This window comes from Eucyclogobius newberryi, unplaced genomic scaffold, assembly GCF_026437365.1.
Source record: "Eucyclogobius newberryi isolate DKJ021-1_F unplaced genomic scaffold, fEucNew1.0.hap1 SCAF_9, whole genome shotgun sequence".
NCBI classification, from domain to species: Eukaryota; Metazoa; Chordata; class Actinopteri; order Gobiiformes; family Gobiidae; genus Eucyclogobius; species Eucyclogobius newberryi.
Genome location: NW_027316532.1, coordinates 32,317,875 through 32,341,431, shown reverse-complemented (window position 1 = coordinate 32,341,431; position 23,557 = coordinate 32,317,875). Strand labels below are relative to the sequence as shown.

General features: G+C 43.4%; 1 protein-coding gene across 2 annotated transcripts in view; it reads right to left on the bottom strand.

Moving 5' to 3' along the window:
• The window catches only part of tle5 (TLE family member 5, transcriptional modulator), a 31,601-nt gene extending 8,388 nt beyond the window's left edge, over positions 1–23,213 (bottom strand). The window contains exons 1-3 of one of the 2 annotated variants that reach the window (XM_072439127.1): positions 22,849–23,213; positions 4,497–4,585; positions 2,356–2,419 (exon numbers count right to left, since the gene is read on the bottom strand). In XM_072439127.1, the coding sequence (XP_072295228.1) occupies positions 2,356–2,419; positions 4,497–4,585; positions 22,849–22,875 (180 nt within the window). In that variant the 5' untranslated portion in view covers positions 22,876–23,213. The remainder of the gene's footprint in view (positions 1–2,355; positions 2,420–4,496; positions 4,586–22,848) is intronic. The other variant, XM_072439126.1, reaches the window with a different exon arrangement.
• Between the last annotated feature and the right edge of the window lie 344 nt (positions 23,214–23,557).

Sequence of the window (23,557 nt, the reverse complement as noted above, 5' to 3'; positions counted from 1 at the left end):
TCCCCGGTGCTGTACAAGCTAATTCTGGCTTTGACAACTCAGAGTGTAGAACTGTGCACACACTCACACAAAGACAGACAAAGGGCTCTGCAGAGGAAGAAGTGCAGGAGAAAGCAGAGCGGGCAGTAGAGTGTTCAGTGTTAATGAGAGGGCCACCCTCTGGGCGTCCCCGTGTTAATCACCCCTTGTCTGAGGCCACTGGCTGTCGCCACAAAACAAACAGCTCTGCACCACACACATTTCTATCGCTCACTCACTGGTTCAGACAAATACGAGCTATTCTTTTCTACCCAGTCTCACACTGACAATATCAGATGTAAGTGCACAGACACTGCACACTACACCGCTCTGCTTTTGGAGCCCACATGGAGCTCCCTAAAGTAATTACAGCAGCAGGAAATGGAGGTGCTGCCAGTGACCGGGGGAGAGGGCCGACCTGACGAGCTATTAGAGGGAAAAAGGGGGGCACAGCCTCTGATGGCGGGAGCACAGCATAATTGTTCAAGTGTTGAGGCCTCAGCGTGCTCTGTGCTGCTGTACTCTCCCTGTGAATGTGCCAAACTTTAGAGGATCATGAAAGGCATGTAGAAATACTGTAAATATCAGTTAAAAATATATTTTATTAGAGCTATTGTTCTTGTTCCACTTGCTGCATTTAACAGTAAATATATGAATGGGGGAGGTGTGGTGATAACACGATGGTGCTATGGTCTCCCAGGGGTTAAATCCTCCACACAAACAGACACGACTGACAGAGCTGAACTTTCCACAGACCTGTGAGGGCTCTTGGCTCTGGACTGCGCTGTCTGCTTTCTCTTAGCGTTTCATACGCCACAAACACCATAAAGGTCAGTCTGCTAATCTGACACATGTGCAATCTCTCTCTAAGGTTCATTTAGCACAAACAAACCGAAACCTTAAAAACAAACCACAAAGCAATTGCAGTAATGTAATTTACTCAACCATCACAAATTAGTTTAAATTATTATCTCCATTTGTGTACACATTCAAACTGCTCTGGCCTGGAGATAAGAGATGCTTAGACCAGAACTGTCTCCACCATTTTAGTGTGTGCGTTTTGTTTGCTCGGCACAGCCATCAGCCGGAGAGTGTGGGAGCGCTCACGCTGCCTCTGTGTTTGTGTGTGTGCTCCTGACAGTGAGAGAGCAGTGCGGCGGTACAGATTAGATGAGATTAAAGCCAGTCAGAGGATCAATTAGAGGCAAAACATCAGATATCTACACGGCAACGTCCAGCGACAATGAGATTAGCCCTGTGTGCAGCACTGAGCACATCTGTGTGTGGTTCTGCAGGCATAGGAGGAGAGCGATACAGGCTTGTACTGCATTACTAATACTATACAAGTTATTACTCTGGATATGGGAAGATGTGAAAACTGTTATTGCATTAGTGCTGTGGAAGTTAACGCATTAACTAATGCGATTAATCATAGAAAATGTATGCATTAATCATGAATTGACGCAGATTAATCACGCTGCCGTTTTGACCAAGCGCGCTGTTTTAGATTAAACAGCGAGGCTTTACCTGAGCGAAGGAGGAAGGTTCAGGAGCAGCGCTGAGATCACGCGCTTAAATTTACAAATAAAATCCACGCGGCACAGAGCGGCACAGAGCGGCACAGAGCGGCACAGAGCGGCACAGAGCGGCACAGAGCGGCTCGGCTTTACTATACAGAACAAAGCAAAGACGCTGCAGAGATCAGAGTTGTTTACCTCAGAGAGTGAAAATAAAGCTTGTATGTGAGCGCCAACATGAATGATATGGTCCAAATATTTGACCATGACACTAGTAGGACACTGGTAAACACCAGGCCAATCCCAGCAGCTACACGTGTGTCACCGTAAGAGCCAGTTACACCTGCAAGCAGCAGTGAAGGGCCCTGAATTAAGACTGTTGTTTCATTCATTATGAAATAAAATAAAATTATAGCCCAAGAGGCTTTTAAATAGACACATTTATTAAGATTTAATAATAAAATAAACTTCAAGAAAATGTGCAAAAATACTTAAAATTTTGAAGTTTCACGATATGTATAACAAGAAACACATTGATCAAATTTAGTTTCAAAGTGTGATTTATCTGATAAAAATGTTTTATTGGTTGACAGCACTACATTGCATATAATGGTGTAGTTAATTATTAATTAAGCATGCGCCGGAGCAGTCCCATCGCCCATCAAGGATCTAGAAAGTAATAATCCATATTCACATTCAATTGTGAAAATGTGATCCAACATTGTGTTTAACAATTCCTTTGAAACAAATAATAAAATGTCATAAAGTTATTAACGGTAGAATTTTCTATCATTGCATTATTGTCCAGAGTTGTACTTACCATGATATAATGACGCTGCATCTCTGACTTCTCGCTGGCCAGCTTGTCACATTCGAGCTTGAGGCTGTGAACAGAGGAGAGCATCAACTGACACCAGGTGCCTCCTGCTTCCTTTAACCTCATTACCTTCACTTCCACTAAGAGCCTCATCATCGATACCTACACCTGAACTCCGTCAGCTCAGACGCATCTCGCTTCCTCAAGCTTACCACGCCTTAATCAACACTTTTGATTAAGACGCTTGCTTGAGAATGTGGCAATTGATGGAAGAGGTCAAAATCATTTTCAAACACAAAATCCATTCCAAGCGACTGCGTTCAATATGGCATGAAGAAGCTGTGGAAATAGCCTAAAATAGTGTTTGGGTACAAAAGGCAAGCCCATCGCAGTGACAGCCATTAGCAGTAATCATGTCAGCGCTGATGTCATGCATGGAGACAGGAAAAGGAGGACGCGTCAAAAAGTCACTGTGATCATCTCAAGGAATCGACAGAGGTTAAAAAAGAGACAGGGGGAAAAAGCCCCACAGTGAGATTTACTGAAGCAGCTGGTTACAACCTGCCTGTGTCAGACAGCCTTATCCGACGTGACGACCGGATGTGGCTCAGATCAAATAAAGATATGTGCCAGCACGTTGCAGAGCGTAGATACAGCCTCAGTCTGGAGTCCTTTGATGCTGTGTGGATATTTATTCTGGGATGTTCTGTGCTGTCTACAAGAATGACAGCCCCATCTCAGGGAGACTAGAAGAATCTTCATGGCATTAATCTCACTAGTCACGTTAATCTCGACTAGTCACGTCTGTGCTATTGTCTAGTGAGTACACCAGCTGTACTGTGAAGGCAAAAGCACATGTCAGCCATCATGGGAGCTATAGCTAAAAACTGTAACCAATTAAAAATGGACAATGGATGCAAGGAGGTGTCCCTGTTTTCTGGCTCTGACAGCTATGACTTTATTACCAGGAGTCGAGACTGAGCCAGGATCCAGGAGGAGCTCGAGGTGCGTCTACGGTGACAGCAGCTTACATTAACATATGCACATTTAATCAATACGTTTCACTACGCACTATCCATCCAAATGTTCACTTTTATCATTGTGTAATTGTGTATGCTTGGCCGCGAGTTGTCATGACAACGGCTTCCTCGCTGTCAGCCAACCTGGGAATGGCTTTGTACCTCTGATTGGGGCAAGGCAGCTCCCGGCCCATTCCGCTGATCGCAAACGACACTTTGATGGAGTTTTATTGCCGATGCTTCCGTTTCTAAATCGCTCCTGCTGTCATCTTTATTTTGATTTATGTATTCCCTGATCTATTTATGCACGTGAGCGAGGAGGAGGAGGAGGAGGGGAGACGAGAGGAAGACTGCAATCACACTACTATGCCCCAGGGAACGCCTGAGGTGCATTTGCCTTTTAAAGCTTCTGCAAAAGACAGGCAAAACAGAGCGGCAGCGTGCTACAAAGCCTAATGTGTGGCTCCCAGGCCCACGCTCCAATCTCCTCTGCACTGTATGCATGTTCAGTACACTCACACAAAAAGGAACTCTTTCAACTGTGCCCCGGCTCTCTGAAGGGGGTTAAACGCTGCTGCTCATCGTTGTGGGAATTACAGAAACCAAAAGGCGAGGAAGAAGACGCGTACAGTGTTATGGTGGCTTCAGAATCCATCACAAACAAGAGCGATCAGACACTGTGGAATTCCCACACAGTACGACTGGCTTTCATGTGCGTTTGCCTGCGCCTGAAACGGCGGAGGAAGCCTGGCAGAACAGGTACAGAAGAACAAACCCGGCTCCATCAAACAAAGTCTTCCACATAGACGGAGCCCACTGCGTTGTAGACCTCATGGCGCCCCAACTTCACAACGGCTGTGAAAAAGATCAGCCGAGGTCGGTCCATGGAATTTGCAGGTTCCTCTGACTGTGGACACTGAAGCTGTGCACGCTAAAGACACGCCAATAGCTAAAGGGCACTTGAAAGAGATTTAGGAATGAGTGCGAGAAGAGTTCTTCTGTGTAGTGTTCAAGAACTACAAAAGCTTGTATGTATATATTTGATTAAAGGCGGAACATAATATAACGCGATAATAACGCACAAAACAACATAATCAAACCCCAAATATTGTGTGTTGTGGTCACCTGTGGTACTGTGCTTGAAGAAACTGGAATTCATCCTTGATTCTGTCACACGAGTCTGAGGTTGTGAATTTCAGCTGCTGTGATGAAGCCTGAAAAGAGAAAAGGAAATGCAGTGAATATACAGTAGCAAAACTGAAGGTCATAAATGTCTATACAGCTCCCTCTTGCATAGCTAGGTTTAGTGCTAAATAGTGGACTTTCAGCTTAAATAATTTGGTAACTCAGATTTTAGATTGATGCAACAGGAATCACATACACAGAACTGTAGTTAAATGAGTACAATCTACACATTTGTATGCTGGACTTGTGTGAAGTCAAAAGTATCACTTAAAAGGTAAAGGTTCTTGTGGAAATCCTGCCATTACCCATTAGTAACTCTGCCACACAACATTCCCTGAGCTTTGGTCGATGGTAAAGCTGATAGATGTGTGTGTTTGTTAGAGTACTGCAAGCATCAAAATAAAAGGACAAAATCTCATTATTTCCCAGCAGGCTGTATAATGGGTCAGGTGGAGAAAAGGGGAAAAGTGAGAGAAATCGACATTTGCAATGCTACTGCGATTGAGCGGCATTAAAAAACATCAGAAATCTGATTGCAGCACTTACAGGAAGCGAGAACAGCACTGTTAGCAATGACCTGTCGCTTTGGACCCGGCGCGGCAGGGCGCCCGCTTCATTTGTGACTACAAATAGGCTGCTTCACATTCATAGAACCACAGCCAGTAAAGAGGCTCAGCAATGGCCTCACTTCAGGTTGTAGATGGACCTGCTCGCTTCAAAAGGATAAATTAGTTCTCATGTGCCAGAGTAAAGTCTGCTTGGCTCAAACATGGCTTAGGTTTGGGATTCAATGATCCTAAAGCCATTTGAATTTAACAGTGAGAACGGAAGAACCACAGAGCAGAATAAAGACATATACAGTATCGTTTTGGATCAAGCTGATACAGTGACCGTCTTAACAATAAAAATATAGAACATTTATGGTCAACTGATGTAGTAAGTGAAATATTGCATTCATTCATTCATTCGTTCAATGATTATAAATAATAATTAATTTCAAATGTCTTAATTATTATATGATGTTATATTGTATGTAAAAATGTTTCAACAAAAAACAATAATAATTCAAATAGTTTTTGCATTGAAAAAATACCCCTAAAAACCACAACTGAAGAGAGTGTAGAGAGACTTGAGCCAAATGTGAGGATGAGAGCTGACATTATCATCAACCGCCACGAACAGGCTGCTATAATCCACGCGGAGCGCTGCTGCTTGGAAACAGCGCCTGCCACTGTAAAGCACAATAACCTGCCCCATTATCTCTGCGGCCAGTGAACAGCACATCACCTCAGCCGTGCCGAGTCAACACACGGCGCCGTGCCCCGGGGAGCCGCCCTGACAGCTCTGTTTGTGCGCCCTGCCGACAGGTCGTCGCTCCGCCTCCGGCCTGAGTTGTTGCCCTAGATCCAATTTCCTCCCTGTAGCGCTGCAGTATGCAACCCGCTTAAAATGCTCAAAGTTGGTCACAGTCAACAGCCCCGGGTCCGACATCTTGTGGAGCAGAGGATTCAGAGAAAGTACTGCTAAACAATATGAAAATAAGGCAAAAACTTCAAGATGGAGCAAACAATTTGTCTATTTACAAAACTTCAAGTGTTCATCTTCTTTGCATAAGTATTTTCCTTCGGCCGGAATTCTAAAAGGCTATAGAGCCTTTCCTCCATATAAACTGTTAAAAAAGATGACTTGACACCCACATATTACCCAGTGTGTTCAAATATTTGTAATAGCTTTAGTAAGATTATATCGTTCTATACACAAACAAGTATATCATTTGACTAGACAGATCCTACAGTGCAGGTGTATTTCTGTATCTCCATGAGTCCTCGCCCTCCTAAATCCTTTTTTTCTTTAATACCTTGGACCATATGATACAGCTCGAGCAGCCTGTGCCAAGCTCTGTATAGACGACCAGCTAACAATGTTCATCATCTCTCCCCGTCAGTGACCAAAACAAGGTCCTCCAGGGCGGCCCAGAGCCCACAGCAGATGGATGCCCATAATGTTAATGAAATACTGCAGTAATATTGTGACACATGCCATCTGCTGTGACAAAAAGGTGCATGCTGCTGTGAAAGTATAAACCGGGGACGGCCATGTAGAGTGAGACAAGACGAGAGAGGAGTGGAGTGAGGGAGCGAGAGGAGGAGAGCGAGAGGAGGAGAGCGAGGGAGCGAGAGGAGCAGAGCGAGAGGAGCGAGAGGAGCAGAGCGAGGGGAGGAGAGGAGGAGAGCGAGGGAGCGAGAGGAGGAGAGCGAGGGAGCGAGAGGAGCAGAGCGAGGGAGTGAGAGGAGAGCGAGGGAGCGGAGGAGAGCGAGGGGGCGGAGGAGAGCGAGGGGAGCAGAGCGAGGGAGAGAGAGGAGGAGAGCGAGGGAGCGAGAGGAGAGCGAGGGAGCGGAGGAGAGCGAGGGGAGCAGAGCGAGGGGGAGAGGAGGAGAGCGAGGGAGCGAGAGGAGAGCGAGGGAGCGAGAGGAGGAGAGCGAGGGGAGCAGAGCGAGGGAGAGAGAGGAGGAGAGCGAGGGAGCGAGAGGAGCAGAGCGAGGGAGCGAGAGGAGCAGAGCGAGGGGAGCAGAGCGAGGGAGCGAGAGGGGAGCGAGAGGAGAGCGAGGGAGCGAGGAGCAGAGCGAGGGAGTGAGAGGAGAGCGAGGGAGCGGAGGAGAGCGAGGGAGCGGAGGAGAGCGAGGGAGCGGAGGAGAGCGAGGGAGCGGAGGAGAGCGAGGGGGCGGAGGAGAGCGAGGGGGCGGAGGAGAGCGAGGGGAGCAGAGCGAGGGAGAGAGAGGAGGAGAGCGAGGGAGCGAGAGGAGAGCGAGGGAGCGAGAGGAGGAGAGCGAGGGGAGCAGAGCGAGGGAGAGAGAGGAGGAGAGCGAGGGAGCGAGAGGAGCAGAGCGAGAGATGGCTTTAACAGCAATAGCAGTGTGTGTGTGTGCATGTGCGTGCGTGTATGTGTGTGTATGTGTGTGCGTGTGTGTGTGCATGCGTGTGTGTGTGCATGTGTGTGCGTGTATGTGTGTGTATGTGTGTGCGTGTGCGTGTGTGTGTGCATGTGTGTGCGTGTATGTGTGTGTATGTGCGTGCGTGTATGTGTGTGCGCGTGTGCATGTGTGTGTGTGTGTGTGCATGTGTGTGCGCGTGTGTGTGTGTGTGTGTGTGTGTGTGCGTGCGTGCGCGTGTGTGTGTGCATGTGTGGGCTGTGATAAGCCATGTGATGCTTGGCTGCCAGTGCCACAGGAACAATACTCACTGCTATGAATCATATACAAACATATATATGTATATATACATACACACGCACGCTGCACCCCCACAAACACACGTGCACACATAACGCACACGCTTGTTGCTCTGATTACAAAATTTGAATTGCCCCATTCACACACGCACAAATAGACACCTAAATGTAGGACAATCTCTAATTTGATTCTGCCTCGCTCCTTTGAGACGTAATTAAAGCATTAAAAAGCTTTGTGCGCTGGCGAGGCAATTGAGACAGTCTTGAGCGAATAAATGGGATTCATCGTTACAGGAAATTGCTGCCCCACCCCCAAAGCCCACCCTGTTCTCCCCCCCGCTCTTCCTAGACTCATCATCTGGTCCAATCCATGTGAAATCTACTGTGAACCATAATGTCTGCTTTAAATAAGACTTGCACTGAGGCCGTTTCTGCTCCATAGATCAGCTGACAATGGCAGAGGAGAGAGATTACAGCTTTGGCTCTGCTTTATCCACACGGCTCCTACAAAACACACCAATTAGACACACCAACAAACCATGAATACACTACATGTATCCAGCAGAGTATTTAGCCCACAGTAAACAGAGACTAGCAGCTGGAGGAAACGTCCTGAGTCTAAATCCCGGCCTGAGGGTACAGGGCTCTGTGGGGATTGGGTTTCCCGGAGCACTGTTTACATCTCCGTCAGAGTGAGAGTGCGTCGGTGCCGGAGGGGGCAGGGCGCCGTGTAGCCTTGGCATTGTAATCGCTCACTAATGACTGGATGTTATCGCTCTCCCACTTTCAAATGCATGCAGAAGATGTCAGTTCGCTAACAGTTGGCCTATTTCTCAACGTCAGCCTCTCTCCTTGCACCATAGCAACCGTCCCAACGATGCCATTTGAGCCATTACGCTCTCATCCAAGTGCGAAGGACGTCAGCAGAGGCATCATTATTCAAACACGAGGAGGGAGCCGTTTATGTACGTGAGGATCAATGCAACTTTGCACGTCTGTGTTCTCCTCAGGCTGCCCCAAATAAATTGTATGTTTGCTGTAGGTAGGAATTTTATTTATTTTTTTTACTTTGAAGGCATACAAAATTCCAAATTTGTATATAAAATCCACCCATTTAATGATAATTAACTCCACTTCGTTTGAATGTTCACAGAATAGCGATCAATATCATCTTTTTCACCTACCAAGTCCACTAGCACACCACGCCACGTATCAGTCGGTCTTAAAATCATCAACTTATTCTTAATTCTCACTCTTTTTCCTCGCTTCGACCGATCTGTCAAAAAACGGTGTTAAAAGTTTACTAAGATTATGTTTTGACTACAAATTGCATTAGAATTTGATGTTGACTTCATGTTAAGCATCTTAAGCGTATCTCCCATGGACTATCTTGTGTTGTTTTGGTAAGGTCTGCTATGTTAAAGATTTCATATCATGCTATTTTCCCCGTTTCGTCTACCCTTAGGGTTTATTTGATAATAATAAGTGTTGTGCTACACCCTTAACACAATAGTTGTATAGGCTTAGTTTGAGATTCGCCCCCACCCTTGCAAAGAGCGATCTGCTTCCCCCGCCCACCTGTGACGTAGCCTAGCGTGGAGACGGTGGGGATGTAAACCGATAATAAAATAGATCCATGGTGTAAACAGAGGCCAAGGCGTGCGCCTCTACATAGCGCATGACACAGCGGCACATGTCCGCAGAGCAGTGCTGGAACAAAAGAAGTAGCCTTTGAAGCTAATTGTGCCTAAATAGCCGCGTTTCCTCTTGAGCGCTGGGGTGGGGGGAGGGGGGTGTGTTACAGGTACAGAGTGCTTCCTGGAGGATGGGCTGAAACAGGGAAACGTGCTACAGCACTCACAAGGCTGACTCATCCTGGTGAGTAGGCCCGTCCGTCTGCTAATCCGAGGAGAAGGAGAGGGACTGTTCTCTAGCTAAAGACTGTATGAATCAATCAGAAAACCATTTTGGGCACATACATGAGGCACCAATAGCACTGTAAGAAGGTTAAAAGCTCAGAAAAGTCGATTTTGCATGATATGGATAAGTGAAAGTGAAAACTACCAGAGCTTTAATGTTTATTTGTGCTGCGGAGGGCAAAAACAGCATGTCTGAAAATCATGTTGCTTATCTATGTTTACCAAAAGAGTCATTTAGGGCTGCAGCTATTGATTATTTTAATCAAGTAATCTATCGATTATTTTCTTCTATTAAGAGTAATTATTTATTCATTCATTCATGAATGAATGAATGAATGAATGAATGAATGGAGTAATTAATAGAGTAATAATATTTTACATTCTGAAAACCCTTTTTGTTCTAGATCATAGTAAAAAACAGAAGAAAAAAAAAGTTTCTGCTTAAAATAACAAATTGTGGTATTCAACATTTCACTTCACTAGTCCAAATTGTTCTGTTAGTTAACTTAACAAGACTGTGTTTGTACACAATTACAATAGCGTATAATTTGCGTTTTATGTCACATAACTTAAAGAAACTTGTTTGTAAAGCTTTGTTAGTGGGGCCAGTGATCCCTGGTGTGTTGAGCTGTAAGTCTTCTGTCTTTTGCAGCATTTTGTGCCGTTCACTTTAGCCCCGTCATCGTGGACTTTCTTTTTCATAATCGCAGTCCTCTGAGCTCTTTCACACAAAAACTCTGCTTCTCATTCACACTTGTAAGTTTAAAATACGCCACTCTCTCCTCTGTTGTACTTTAGTGGCGGTAGGTTTTAATTAAATGTGCAAATTAAACGAATCATAAAAGGCAATCAAATAATAATTGAAGCTTTTTGCAATCAAATTACTCAAATTTACTCAATTAATTGTTTCAGCCCTTGTGTTGTTATACAGTATGCATGGTAGCCATATGATAGTTTAGTGTTAAATTACTAAATGCTCCTAAATGTCTCTCAGCTCCTCATTTGCACCTAATCGATTCTTTGGCCTACATTTAAACTGGGACAAAGACGATTTGAGTTTAGGTGTTTAGCGCGCTCAGAGTTCTCTGCCATCCAGCTGCAACTCACTGTCCACTGCGTGATCTGTCAGTGATTATTGATTTTAACATGACTCGAGTAAAACCCCATGAAGATAAAACTGGAGCACAAGAACTGACGATAACTGAGAGCTAACCTCGAGCTAGCCAGGCGCCATTGAGCACTGAGCCTATAGAGCTCATTCACGTGACTTCACACGAGCGCCCCCTGGCTTGTTTCGCCATATTGTCCGTCCAGCTGATCACGTTTACCACAAGCCAATTCAATAATACTGCCGTCTGCTTCGATTTACAACCAAACACGGTTCGAAGTGGCCCAAAACCTCATTAATGATATTGCACGCTTTAGTATATCAAAATGGTGAAGGCATGTGTGGCAGTTGGGTGCAGTAACCGGGAAGATAAAGGGAGAGATCTGAAGTTCTATCGGAAAACGAAAAATCAGGAAAGAAGAGCGCAATGGACAGCAGCGATAAAACGTTCGAACTGGGAACCAAACGATCACCACAGACTATGTAGTAGTCATTTCATATCTGTTAAGTTGCCATTTGTAGTTGAATTGAAATTGTCACTCACTCACACGGCGGCGGGAGCTGACAGCTGTTCAGCCCCGTGCAGGTGCACGAACCCCGGGCATGCAGACTCATGCACCGCCGCCTGCGCTGGAGCTCCGGATATATCAAGTCTATCGTGTTCTGCACACAAAGCCTTGAAATTATTATTTTTACGTCCCTGTCAACATGACAGGTACCAATCATTTGGTACCTGTCATGGCTAATTTTGAATCGGTCACAAGTGTTTTATTGATGTGTTCATTTGGCTTCATGCTGTCGCTGCCATCATTAAAGACACAGTAGACACGGTGGTCTTTCCTCGTCTCCACCTCAGTCACAGTGAAGCCAAATGCTGCATACACTTCCTCATATTTGCTCGTTTTTAAAATGGCCATAAATGGATTAAATAATATAAAAGTATTATTATTGGCCCCTCATTGTAGCTCTTTTAATACGTCATAAGGCGCTGGTACAGCTGGCAGCCCGGTGTAAACGCTCTATCTTATGAAATTTCCCCATGTGGGACAATAAAGGAATATCTTATCTTATCTTAAGCATTATAGCATTTATTAGTGAGATGATCTCCATGGTAACGCTCAGGGGAGGGGCTTGAAACTTTCCTTTGTCTCACGCCAACAAAAAAAATACTTGTGAAGAACAAAAAAGCATTTACAGGTAAGATTATGCACTGGAACTACCTGTTACCTCTTCTCTCTTTCCCTCCCTCTCCGGGCCGCTCTGGTGGAGCGTCCAAAGCGTCCGACGCTCAAACGCTCCCGACGTGTTGCCCCACTCTTTGAGAAGGACGGCTCTAGCCAGTCACGGGCACAAAACTTGCGAGATCATCATCAATCCATTTCTTGACAGGGATCTCTTGAGTATCCCTGCAGCCGCTGGTTTTGGTTTGTGTTTGACAGCGGCAGCGTGGGGTTCATCTGCCATGATTTTCTCAGCGCGCACATGCGCTACGCTGCTTTCCGCCGCTGTACAACTACAACATTAATCGTGGACTGTAGTGTAGCGCGCCCAGTTTGTGCATAGGAATTGCTTTGGGTATGTTCACCGCGCTGGTTTTGCCAATTCAAAATATATTACGTCGAAAGATTAGTGTCGGTCAGTATGTCCGGAGCCTTGATTTTGGAGTCGGTCAAAACTGATTTTTGCGTCGGTCATTGACCGTGTCCGACCCGTTATTTTGAAGCTTGCACACGCTGTAGAATTAACATCAGTTTTATTCAGGCGTAGACCCTTTGTTCAAAATTCGGACTTGTGGACCATCGGACCAGTGGGCTTGAATCGTAAATGTCCGGGTACGAGATATCCGGAAGAGTCGGTGATTTAGGCATCAAATATGGATCAGAGTTGAATGATCGCAGCTTTTCTAAATATCGACCTTTGTGTAGCTCATCCAAGGAGTTTGTGGAATCTGAAAGCACTGGGGCCTCCATAATTTACATTTCAGATCACTTTCCAGTGCATAGGAAAGCAACAAGGGACGGACAATATGGCGGCACAGCATGCAATCACGTGGTTTTGTGACGCCGGTGAATGAGCTCTATAGCACACTGCATCGCTCTTCTCACAGCAAGTGAATATGGCAGACAGGTGGAAACATTTTGGTTTTGCAGTTTAATACTAAAAGGAACAAGGGAATAAAAGCAATAACGGATGTCATGTAATTTGACAACCTGTCCCCAGGGATGTTTCCGGAATCGTAAAGAAAGTCCCAAAAAAAAACAGGAGGCATTTTCAACAATCTTTCAAGAATGAACAAGGTACATTGAATACAAAGCGAGTGATTTACATCTGGAGCCAAATTATAAAGTGACATCACAAACTCACTTCAGTCAAGCGGTGTTCTCTGGTATGTACCATGAGAAACAAAGCTGATTAAGAAGAATTGCTGAAGGGCTACATTACTATTACTGCACATGTTGGTACGTAAAATTACACCGGTGCAAATATGGCTGAAGTGTTCAAATCTGCCATAAAAGAGTAAGAACTGGACAAAACTAACAATAGCATGGGAACTGCTGTTGTTACTGACAACGCAGGTAATGACAGTAAATGAGGCTGAACTGTGTCTGTACATATAGTGTATAGCCCACATGCTAAACCTAGCCTCTCAGGACATGGTTGAACGTTACAGAAACAACATTGATGAGCAGTGGCTTTAGCCCTGCTGAGAGATGAACCGAGACAAAAGACACATGAAACCGACACTTTGGACCCATCTGACATCACAAACTCCAACAAACTTATAAAGCCTCAAAAACAAATGTCCTCTGCAATGTCCCCAGTGTTTCCCCCAGGTTTATTGGTTTTCCGGGTACTAAAGTACTAAATTACCTGTCAGAGTAAGTTTCTGCAGGTAAGAAGTGCCTTGTATACCCACTTTCAAACCTTGCAACATCCAAGTTGCAGAGGGAGGGAATATGTCTGACCGAATCAAGTTAAAAAAGCATACATGAGTACCCTGTCCAATACAAAATATATAAAACAAACCATAATTAATAAAACATGCAATAAGTCAAGAAATTTAGACAGACGTATATTATTATATAAATTAAGTGGATTTGATTGGATTAGAAGAAGAGGAACACACTTTTTATTTCTAAAGTAAAATCAGAGACAATCTGGCTTTAAGATTATTGCGATTATTTGTATTGTACATGTTTGCTGAAAGAGAGATTATCATCAATCCAGATGCCCAAGTATTTATCGTAGGGTTGTAGTAGGTATACTACTTGTTCAATCATATTTCCATCTAGCATAAGAATAGATCATTTTTTTCAGTCACTAAAGTGTCTTGTAGAGAACAGCATACATATTGTTGTATTTGAATTTATTAGCTATTTTAAATTTGTTGAATGAAATGAAAATCCACTACTATGTTTTAGATTATGACAAATTCAGATTGAAAGCCATCAGCAAAAACATCTTGAAATGTATTTGTGAGGTATCACTTTCTGCATTTTTTCAAACTCAATAGCATCCAGACTATCCAAGAGAAAACAATGATCAACAGAATGAAAAGCCTTTGATAGAGCAACAAAAAAGCAGCACATTCTTCATGATTATCCAATACAATAGCATTTTCATAACTTTGGAAGCAGCTGTGATTGATAGTACTATGCCTGGTCTAAAATTGCATTGGTATCTATTTAAAATTGAATATTTGGTTAAGAAAGCACATACTTGATTACTTGTCATTCCTACCTAAGCTGAAACTCTAAAAATGCCTAGATAGTTGGCCAACACTGATACCAGTATCGGATCGGAAGATCCCTATTCACAAGTGGAATTTAAGAAGCGCTGGACTCTTATTGTAAGGATGTCTTTGTTTCTCTGTCTGTTTGTCTGCTGAAGAGGTGGAGAAGTAATGAAGGGTAGTTTCCTGCCCCAAGACATATTTGTGTGCAACCATGTGTGCCTCAGTCTCATTATTATTAACAAGCAACACTGAGCTCAACACCGGGAGCCAGGTTCATATTGTGATAATATCCATATATAATGGTACCATATTATTACATAACTCTTCAAGAGGGTAGGGACAAAACAAAAATAATAGAACACTTTTCAAGTTCTTGGTGTGTATCCACAGCCTTATACAGACGGATCTCTAGTCAAAATTCAAATGTGTACAGCTGCACAAAGAGCGCAGTTTTTGTATAAACAGCAAATTCACAAAGCAAAAATGCTGTACCCAACTCTAAAACCAAAAAAACTGTTGGTCTGTAGTTTCTCTTTAATGTATTTGGACTAACACAAGCGCAGTAGTGAAACGTGGTGCAGAAAGGGCACTGCAAATTTCATCAATGTGTGATTTTCCTGAAAATCGTATGACCTGCATTTGTGAGAAAACATTAGGCACTGAATCAAACATCTAAGAATAGCTTTGTTGAAACAATCTAATCTAATCTAAATACACTGGATTAGTCAGGGCTAAAGATGAGGCAGTGAAGTGAGGGCCAAACTCACTGGCCCTCATGTGTTGGTTTGTCTGCGTGTTTGTGGCTGAGGAATAGGATTGTGTCTTCAGTCGCTGTGGACAGGGCTTTAGAAGAGCACAGAGCCTAATCCTGTTTGGGCCAGAAATTTGATTTTGATTATGATCTCTCACAACCAAGCCAAGGCTTACCCCATTTCTGTATCACACGCACACGCACACAAACATACACACCCCACTCGCAGCCAAACAGATTTGACCTCATTAAGATGCTTTAAAGGGGATTATTCTACTTTTATCACTTCGAGTGAAGTGCCCTTGCAAACTTAGGCTTGCCATGGCTAAGCTCCAGCCCCCAGCTCACAACTATCTTGACCCATGGTGCAGAGCATGGAGTGGCTCTCCACTGGCCAAGCTTACAAACACACTAACATAACCGTTAAGAGGACTGGCCGGCTAACAGCGATGCAGAAAAATGTGGTTAACTCGCCAAACAAAGACCCACACACGGCTTAAGTGTGCAGAGATTGCAAAGCTGAGGGAAATGGGCAATTTGTCAAAAGTGAGGAAAGCGGTGAGGCCGCTGTGGCTACGAAAACCACAGTTAAGATTAAAGCCAGCACGGCGCAAGGGGGCTTTAAGATTACACCCAGAGCAACCGTGCACATGATTGATGGCTACTTGTAAAAGCTGGGGTTATTACTTATAACAGCTTGAGAAAGGAGGAAGACAGGAGGAAGGAAAGAAAGATTAGTCCCAGAGTTCCCAACAAATAAGTGGACAATGTGAGCAGAAGACTGCTGCATGAGGCCGACACCAGACTCCCCTCTGGTGCCCACATTAAACCTTCTGACAAGTTTCTGAAGGTGTAGCTCAGATTTCCCAAGTTTCTAATTCAACTCATTTAATTTGCACTACGTCCTAATGAGTCCCATTCCTCATAATTAAATTCTGGCATATTTTTGGAAGCGGAGCGGCATCAGCTCATCCGCATTATAACCCTCCATCAAAGCAAGAGCTATTTCCCAAGTATGTACAAACATTTTCAACCTGGCCTGGTACATACAAAACTGGCCTGAATATGCCAAAGCTGGTCCTTAACAACGGTGATCTTTAGCCAGCAGACTGAGACAGTGGTGCATTCTCTGTTGGGTGGTGGTTGTCAATGGTGAGCATTCAGTCCATTGTTTTAGCCAGGTCTTATTGCACAGTGGATTCTCTTGTGTGGCCTGATGCAGTGCTTGGCGTTTGGCAGATTTGGGGGGCTTGGGTCGGGCCAATCAACGCGTCCCCCGCTGGCTCACTTTGTTCCAGCCCATTGCACCGTTCGTCTGTAGGGAACCACCCACTGCCTCCCTCTCTTCCACTTCCCACACACTTCTCACATCGGGCACTGCTGAATACTGACGCACACACCAAAGACTGCAGATGTTAACATGCACACCGACTTATTACCATTGTTACTCTGTCAAACAGATCTGCACAATGGAAATAGTGGGAGAATCCTATACAAAGATGGCAACTTCTGGGCATATGTTCAATGACATCTATGAATCCATAAATGAACACAAAAGACTTTTACAGAAGTAGCATTATATGTGTTTAAGAACACATCTAACAATGGTATATTATCTTCAAGGCAGTGCAATTAATATAATTTTATTCATGTGACCCTAACCCGTCCTCTATCAGTACAGGAGAGATCAGAATTTTAGCTTTTTTTTGGGGTCAAATTATACCAAATAAATGTAATTTTAAATACAGGACATTATTAACTCAAACCATTTTATTTATGTTTAAATCACAAAAATAAAACACCAAAAATTAAGATAATCAAGAATAATGAGCAATAATTGAACTCCATTCTATCTGGACCCAATTCTGTACAGAGTCATTAGTTTATCTTACCAATTCCATGTGCCAACTAGTGTAGAAACCAAATCTTTTCACAGGTATTATTTGTGTATTTTGTAGCAATGGAAATGTAGTGAAATTCTGCTGGATAAGTGTCTGTTGCATGAATGCACTGTAGATAAGGCCTGTGGGAATCAAGGTCATAGGCAATAAACAGGATATCAAGGATCTGCTTCAACCAATCAGATTTTATTTCTCGCTGCTTAGTTAAAACATCTTTGTACTATCTCGGTGTAGAAAGTACAAACAGGATTTCATTGTGTGAATCTGTGCTCCTTTCATCAAAGCAGAATCAAACTTAACTGGACCACTTGTTGGCTTTTTATTGAATATTAGGTACATTTTTGCAGATTCAATCTAATTGTTTTAAACTAAATTCTAAAATTGCATTATATAACAACATTCAATCACTAAGGGAGGTTTATTTTGTCTGTCTACAATAATAAATGACAGTGGAGTGTATCTAATCGACGCAGCTGGAGACTGCATTTTTCTCAGAGCTCTGACATGTTTTCTGTCATGTTGATTCAGGATTTCCCTCAGACGATCCATCGCTGCACTCGCTTCTAAAGACGCGGTGCCTCCACAATGTCTGTTTGCATATACTTTTGAACATCCTTCACAAAATGCATTGGATGTACTTTCTAAAGGGAACAGAAATATATAATTGGGAGATCATTTTAAAAAGCTCCAATGATCCATAATACATTGCAATGTTATTTTTTCTTATGGAGGACAGTACTGCATTTCAGGTTTTCTCCTGAAAACCAAACTTGCTGGAACCAGTTGTAAAACATGGAATGCAGACAAAGTTGACTGGTCAGGTTTCAGAAGCTGGCAAAGTGCTTCAGGCTGAAATCCCATCATGAGTCTTTTGTATTGACGGACTGAAGGTCAGTGTGTTTGACAGTGTTTTCACAAGTGACTGTTGCGCCTCTTGAGCCCAAGTCACCACTGTGTGTTTGTGTGTGGAGGGCATTTAGGAAGCCCCTCCCTTTAACTAAACCCAAAGCCTTCTGACAATCATCCCTGTGGCCTTTTACAAAAATCAACATCACCTGTGACCTGGGGTCTCCCCTGGTCCACTCAGGGCTGGGGCTCCAGCAGGGCTTGGCCTATGGAGAGGGAGGGCTCCAGTGCTCAGTTTGTCATGCTAATAAGCTGGCCTAACCTTAACGACCCAGACATCTGCTGGCCTACGTGTGTCAAGCCCCACATTCAATTTGTTCCCTCGATACAAAAAGCAGATTAAGACCCTTCAGGCAGCAGGAATGTGTGCGTGTCCTTGTTGTAAAAGCTTTTATTTCAATGCATGTACTAGAGAAATAATTAGCATTGAAAGGAGGTGTGCTCTGCGTGCCAGACTCACTGTGTGCGTGCATACAAACACTGCTGTCCAGTGCCCACAGCACATATCCAAAAATGTGTGCGTGAAGCAAAGATCAGTGGGGGGGGGGAGTTTGTTTAATGGGCGAGACAGGGGACCATGGGGATTAAGCCCCCTCCCTTCCCTCAGCTGGGGGCTTTAGAGGAAGGACTGGGGGCTGTTCTGTTAATTCAAGTGGGCTTAATAATGCCTGTGCACCCTCTGCCCCTGCCCCTCCCACCACTACATCAGATCTGGGAGGAAACACATGATAAAGGGAGACAAGGCGATGGCAAAGGCGGGGGCGGGTGTGTGAGTGTGTACAACCTGTGGCCATCTCAACGCGGGGCAGGGGCTCTGTTGCTCCACTTTCTAGACACCGCCAGCTTTGTTGAAACTGCACAAGGATTAATCAACACCCAAACAATATGCCAAACATGATCAACTGGGTCAGCTCCTGCACTTGTACTAAATGAGCCCTCTCGGACCAATACAGAGCCCAGAACCTGCAGCAGGGGGGTTAACATATAGTATTTCAATCTCAAAACAAGAAAATCTGAAAATCTGAACATGCCCCCACATTGTAACAATAAAGTAGTAAGTAAAGGAAGGAACTAGCACATGGGTGGTTCAAAGTTACGAATACAGTAAAAAGGGCGTGTTGTTCAAATATTCATTATTTTTTCATAGAGTGCATTGTTTGAAGACATTTTCTTGATTCAGATTCAATAGGTCTACCAGAGAAAATATGAATAATACAGTGGCACCACTGACAAGGAACCCATCTTTATAGCCAAGAAAAGTATGAAAAGTTTAGTATTATACAGTAATTATAACAATATTACAAAATATGGCACAATGGCATTATGCAAAAGATCCCAGACATACCAGGGCCAATGCTCACGCGGTCTTTCAGATTTTTTTTTTCTGAACCTGAAAACATCGACTGTGTGCGTGACATGTGCACAAAACCGAGCGCAAAGCACTCGTCCACTCATGCACGTCGTGTGCATACTAATTAGTAGTAGGAAAATTAAACATTATCGTTGTAAGTGGGAGAAGCTTCCATGTAAAGTAGCTCACTCGTGCCTTTCCCAACTCATGCACATTCTGTGCATATAAACATGTAATGCAAACAATTTAATATTATTATTGCACAGAGGCAATAACACACAGCAAAAAGGGCCCATCAGTGACCAGGGGACCACCAGGATGTTGGAAAGCGCAAGCTTTCTTCTTCTTCTTGGGACAAACCCCACTCATTTTTATCCAATGAATATTGACGAAAAGTCAGAAAAATTTACACACCTCTAAAAATTTTACCTCTCTACTTCTGGCTTCGTCTCCTTTTTGAAAATTCTAACATTTTGCACATCAGCGCCCCTCAATGTTCAGAAAATGCATTGCGAGATAGGAAATTGCAACAAAAAAATCTGATCGTAGAATCATGAAATTTGGCGCAGAGGTAAATCGTGACAAGGCAAATAAAAAATATGAATTCATCGATGGCATAATCCCAACCAAATGTCGGCCATAATACGTATGCCATATGTACGTACGCACGTACATAATAAGCATGACTCACCAGTTTTTCCCCCCCAACTGTCATACTTTGACAAACTCCTCATAGGGCGTAGGCCCAAAAAAGCTATTGAAAATGGTATTGAGGAATGGGGCATCAAAAGCTATCCAATTTATTTCCATACCCTCAAATTGTAGCTAGAATTTCCAAATATTAAATTTGCTGCCATTTGCACATACAAAAACAGAATTGCGTCAAATTTGAATCAATTGTTAAACCCCTTGCCTTAAACCTAGTTCAAATAAAACAATGTAAAGAGTACAGAGTGAAATTATTTTCACTCTGGGGAGGAAAAAATGCTGTTTTCAAAAATGTTACGGAATTTGGCCGAAAATTCCATTTTGGCGTCCCAATCAAAAAAGTCAGTGAGACCCATGATATATTTCTTACGCCGTTGCCGTAGCGATGACAGAAACCTTCCATGTTAATCCAATGGGAAAGTTCTGAAATGTGAGCATGTTTACACTTGTACACTTACACAACAGGGAGTTCGATCAATTAAACAAAAATTTGGTGAGACTCATCTTCAGGATGAAAAATTAATCAAGTGGGGCGATGACAGGGCGACAGCCGATCATTGCCGCCTGCGCCTATATTTTTAATTGTTGTTGGTTTGTATTTCTTGTGTAACTGTGTAAACATTACGGCCTCTAGGCCAGGACTACCGTGGAGAAGAGGTTGAATAAGGGTTAAATAAAATAAAATAAATAATGAAATAAATAATCGGTGTTGTCCCACTCTATGTCTTGAGCCTAAGCTAAAGTGGAACCGGAGACGTAGAGGGCAGTAGTACCCAAGTGGGCAGCTTAGGACCCCTCAAACGACCCAGCACGGTTCACGTAAGACCGCTCCATAGTGGATAAACATGTACCGTTTATATTTGGTACAGGAGCTCATTTTGGAACAGGGATAAAAATAAAAAAAAAAGATTTCTGCCAGTTAATAAGGCTGCATCAGTGCGACAGAATGAGTCAAAATCAGACACTCTCACTGGGCCCTCAGGCAAAGTACTGAGATCCCCCCAAAGTTCAAGGGAGACCAGCCATTAGTATAACAATCATTTGTATTAGTTAACAAAAGGGCTGCAACTAATGATTAATCAGCAATTATCTTTTTGATTAGTCGACAAGTCAAACGAGTAATTCTATTGTACATTGAATTTGGGAGTTAATTGTGAATTTAATCTCCCTTTTGTTATGTATCTATTTAGAGAAGCGACAGTACTTATTAAGATATTAATATGTTACTACGTTTTAGCCACAATGCAAATTTCCATCTCTTGTCCATAGACATTACACACAAAAATACACTGTGTATTAATTGTCTGTATTTCTAGCACCACACTTACTTAATTGATGCAAACGGTGCCTTGTGTCGACTACAGCCCTTTTCTTTTCCCTCTACAGTTCTCAACTTCAGTTATATCAAGAACTCAAAATGTTATACAAATTGGAGCCTTCAAAATGTGCACCTCTCACAAGCTGCTGTTGGATGATGGCCAGTGGGCAAACGTTATCAAATGAACAAATCCTTTAGTTGTTTAGTCGATTAATCGGTCGATGGCGTCTTAGTCAACCAAAATTTTTAGGTATTTTATTTAGATTCATTTTATATTGATAGCTTCATATGAACAACAGCAAAAAGAAAATGTGGAGTGAGTTAGCTGAAGATTCGAGTGAATCATGAGTTTAATCAATTTATTTTTTGGCCAACATTTATTCAACCAGGAGAGTCCTATTGAGATTAAAAACCTTGTTTTAAAGGGAGTCCTGGCCAAGAGGCAGCAAATTTGATTTAAATACACTGTTTGAAAGTACATTTCTGTATAAATATTTGTTTTCGCAGTAACTCCTGTGCAATTGTAGACTTTGAGGGCAGTTTGGGTCAGATATATGGACATATAGTTTTTAGCGTTTGCCACACTTTTAGTCAGCTAATCAGTTGATAGGGTCTTTAGTCGAAGAAGAATTTATTTAAATCAACTACAGCCCAAATATCCATGTTGAAGTAGCAGAAAAGAGGTCTTTAGTCCAGCCGCACAAGACTCACTGGCTTTAGGACAAAGAGGGAGAGGAAGTAGCCTTTTTACCTGAGCCTATGCTCTACAGACAATAAGATCAAGTGAATGGTGCATTAACAATACGCATGTAAATATAGGCTGGGTTTGTAAGAAGACTTTTGAAGACCGATCGTTCCATACTCCTGTGGAAGATTACCCTTTATTTCTCTTAAACAGGTTTGTCATTAAACTTGACGTTTGACCAATGGGCTGAACGGCATGTACTAGACAGTTTCTGTTTCCATGGAAACTTGAAATTTAGGAGAATAGACTAGATCTCTCCAATAAAATACCCACCAGCAAAGACAAGTACATATTACATTGCAATAGGTGGTTATGTTTGGCTCTTTATTACTGTAACTAGTATAAAGTTGCCGAAGCCTCTTTCAGAGACGCATTTGATGCTTATTCAAATGCAGCAAACACCATTTGCCTCATTTAAATGTAAATACATCATTTTTTATGGAATATTTCATTTTCAATGAGATGAAAAATACATCATGGCAGCTAAATAATTCAAGACGCAACTGAAAAGCAAATTGGACCTAAAACTCTCGACGTCAACCATTGTGCGCACCGTGTAGCGTTAACGCGTCTCGAAACTTCTCGTATCCGCACGGAAAATACAACATGAAGCAACTTACTGAGTGTCTTGATTGTGGAAACATCATGACAGTCTCTTGTTTGGTGATGCCCGTCCAAAACACGGCCGTGCCTCGTAGTTGTTCCTGACGCTGGTCCTTTGTCCAAAGCCAGAGATCTGCCTCTAACAGGAACTGTCCAGCGTTAGCTCACGGACTAGCTCTGCGAAGCTAGCGTCCCGCTCCCCCCAAAATGGAGACACCGAGAGCCGAGCGCGAGGTTAAAGACGACTGTGTTCAGCTGCGGCGGCCGCTCCTGTCCAGATCTACTGCTCCAGCGAAGAGGAAAGCGCCATCACAGCCGCGGCTCGGAGCTAAAGCTAGCGGATCCTTCCAAAGCTGTCAGTCAAAACCGACTCATCGCATTAACGCGAAGCGACGGCGGCGGCGACGCGGAGCTGCGGAATGAGGCGCGCGCTGAACACGCAGCGGCTCGTGCGCGGCTAGCACGTCTCTGCTAACGGTCTGTCCCCGCGAAAGTGCGTCCTAAACGGCGTCACGTCTCCGTTTTTACAGCCACAACTACACAGATGTGAAAAAGTAGACTGCGTAACCGCGAAAAAACAACAAATTGGAAACAAAATGAATTCCGTTTCTGTTAAAACAATAATAGTCTAAAAACAGTGTTGTAGCTTAGCGCGTCAAACCGTTCCCCGTCTGGAGTTAAATGGAGCACTTATCCCTCGGTGCCAGTAATCCTGAAGAAACAGTG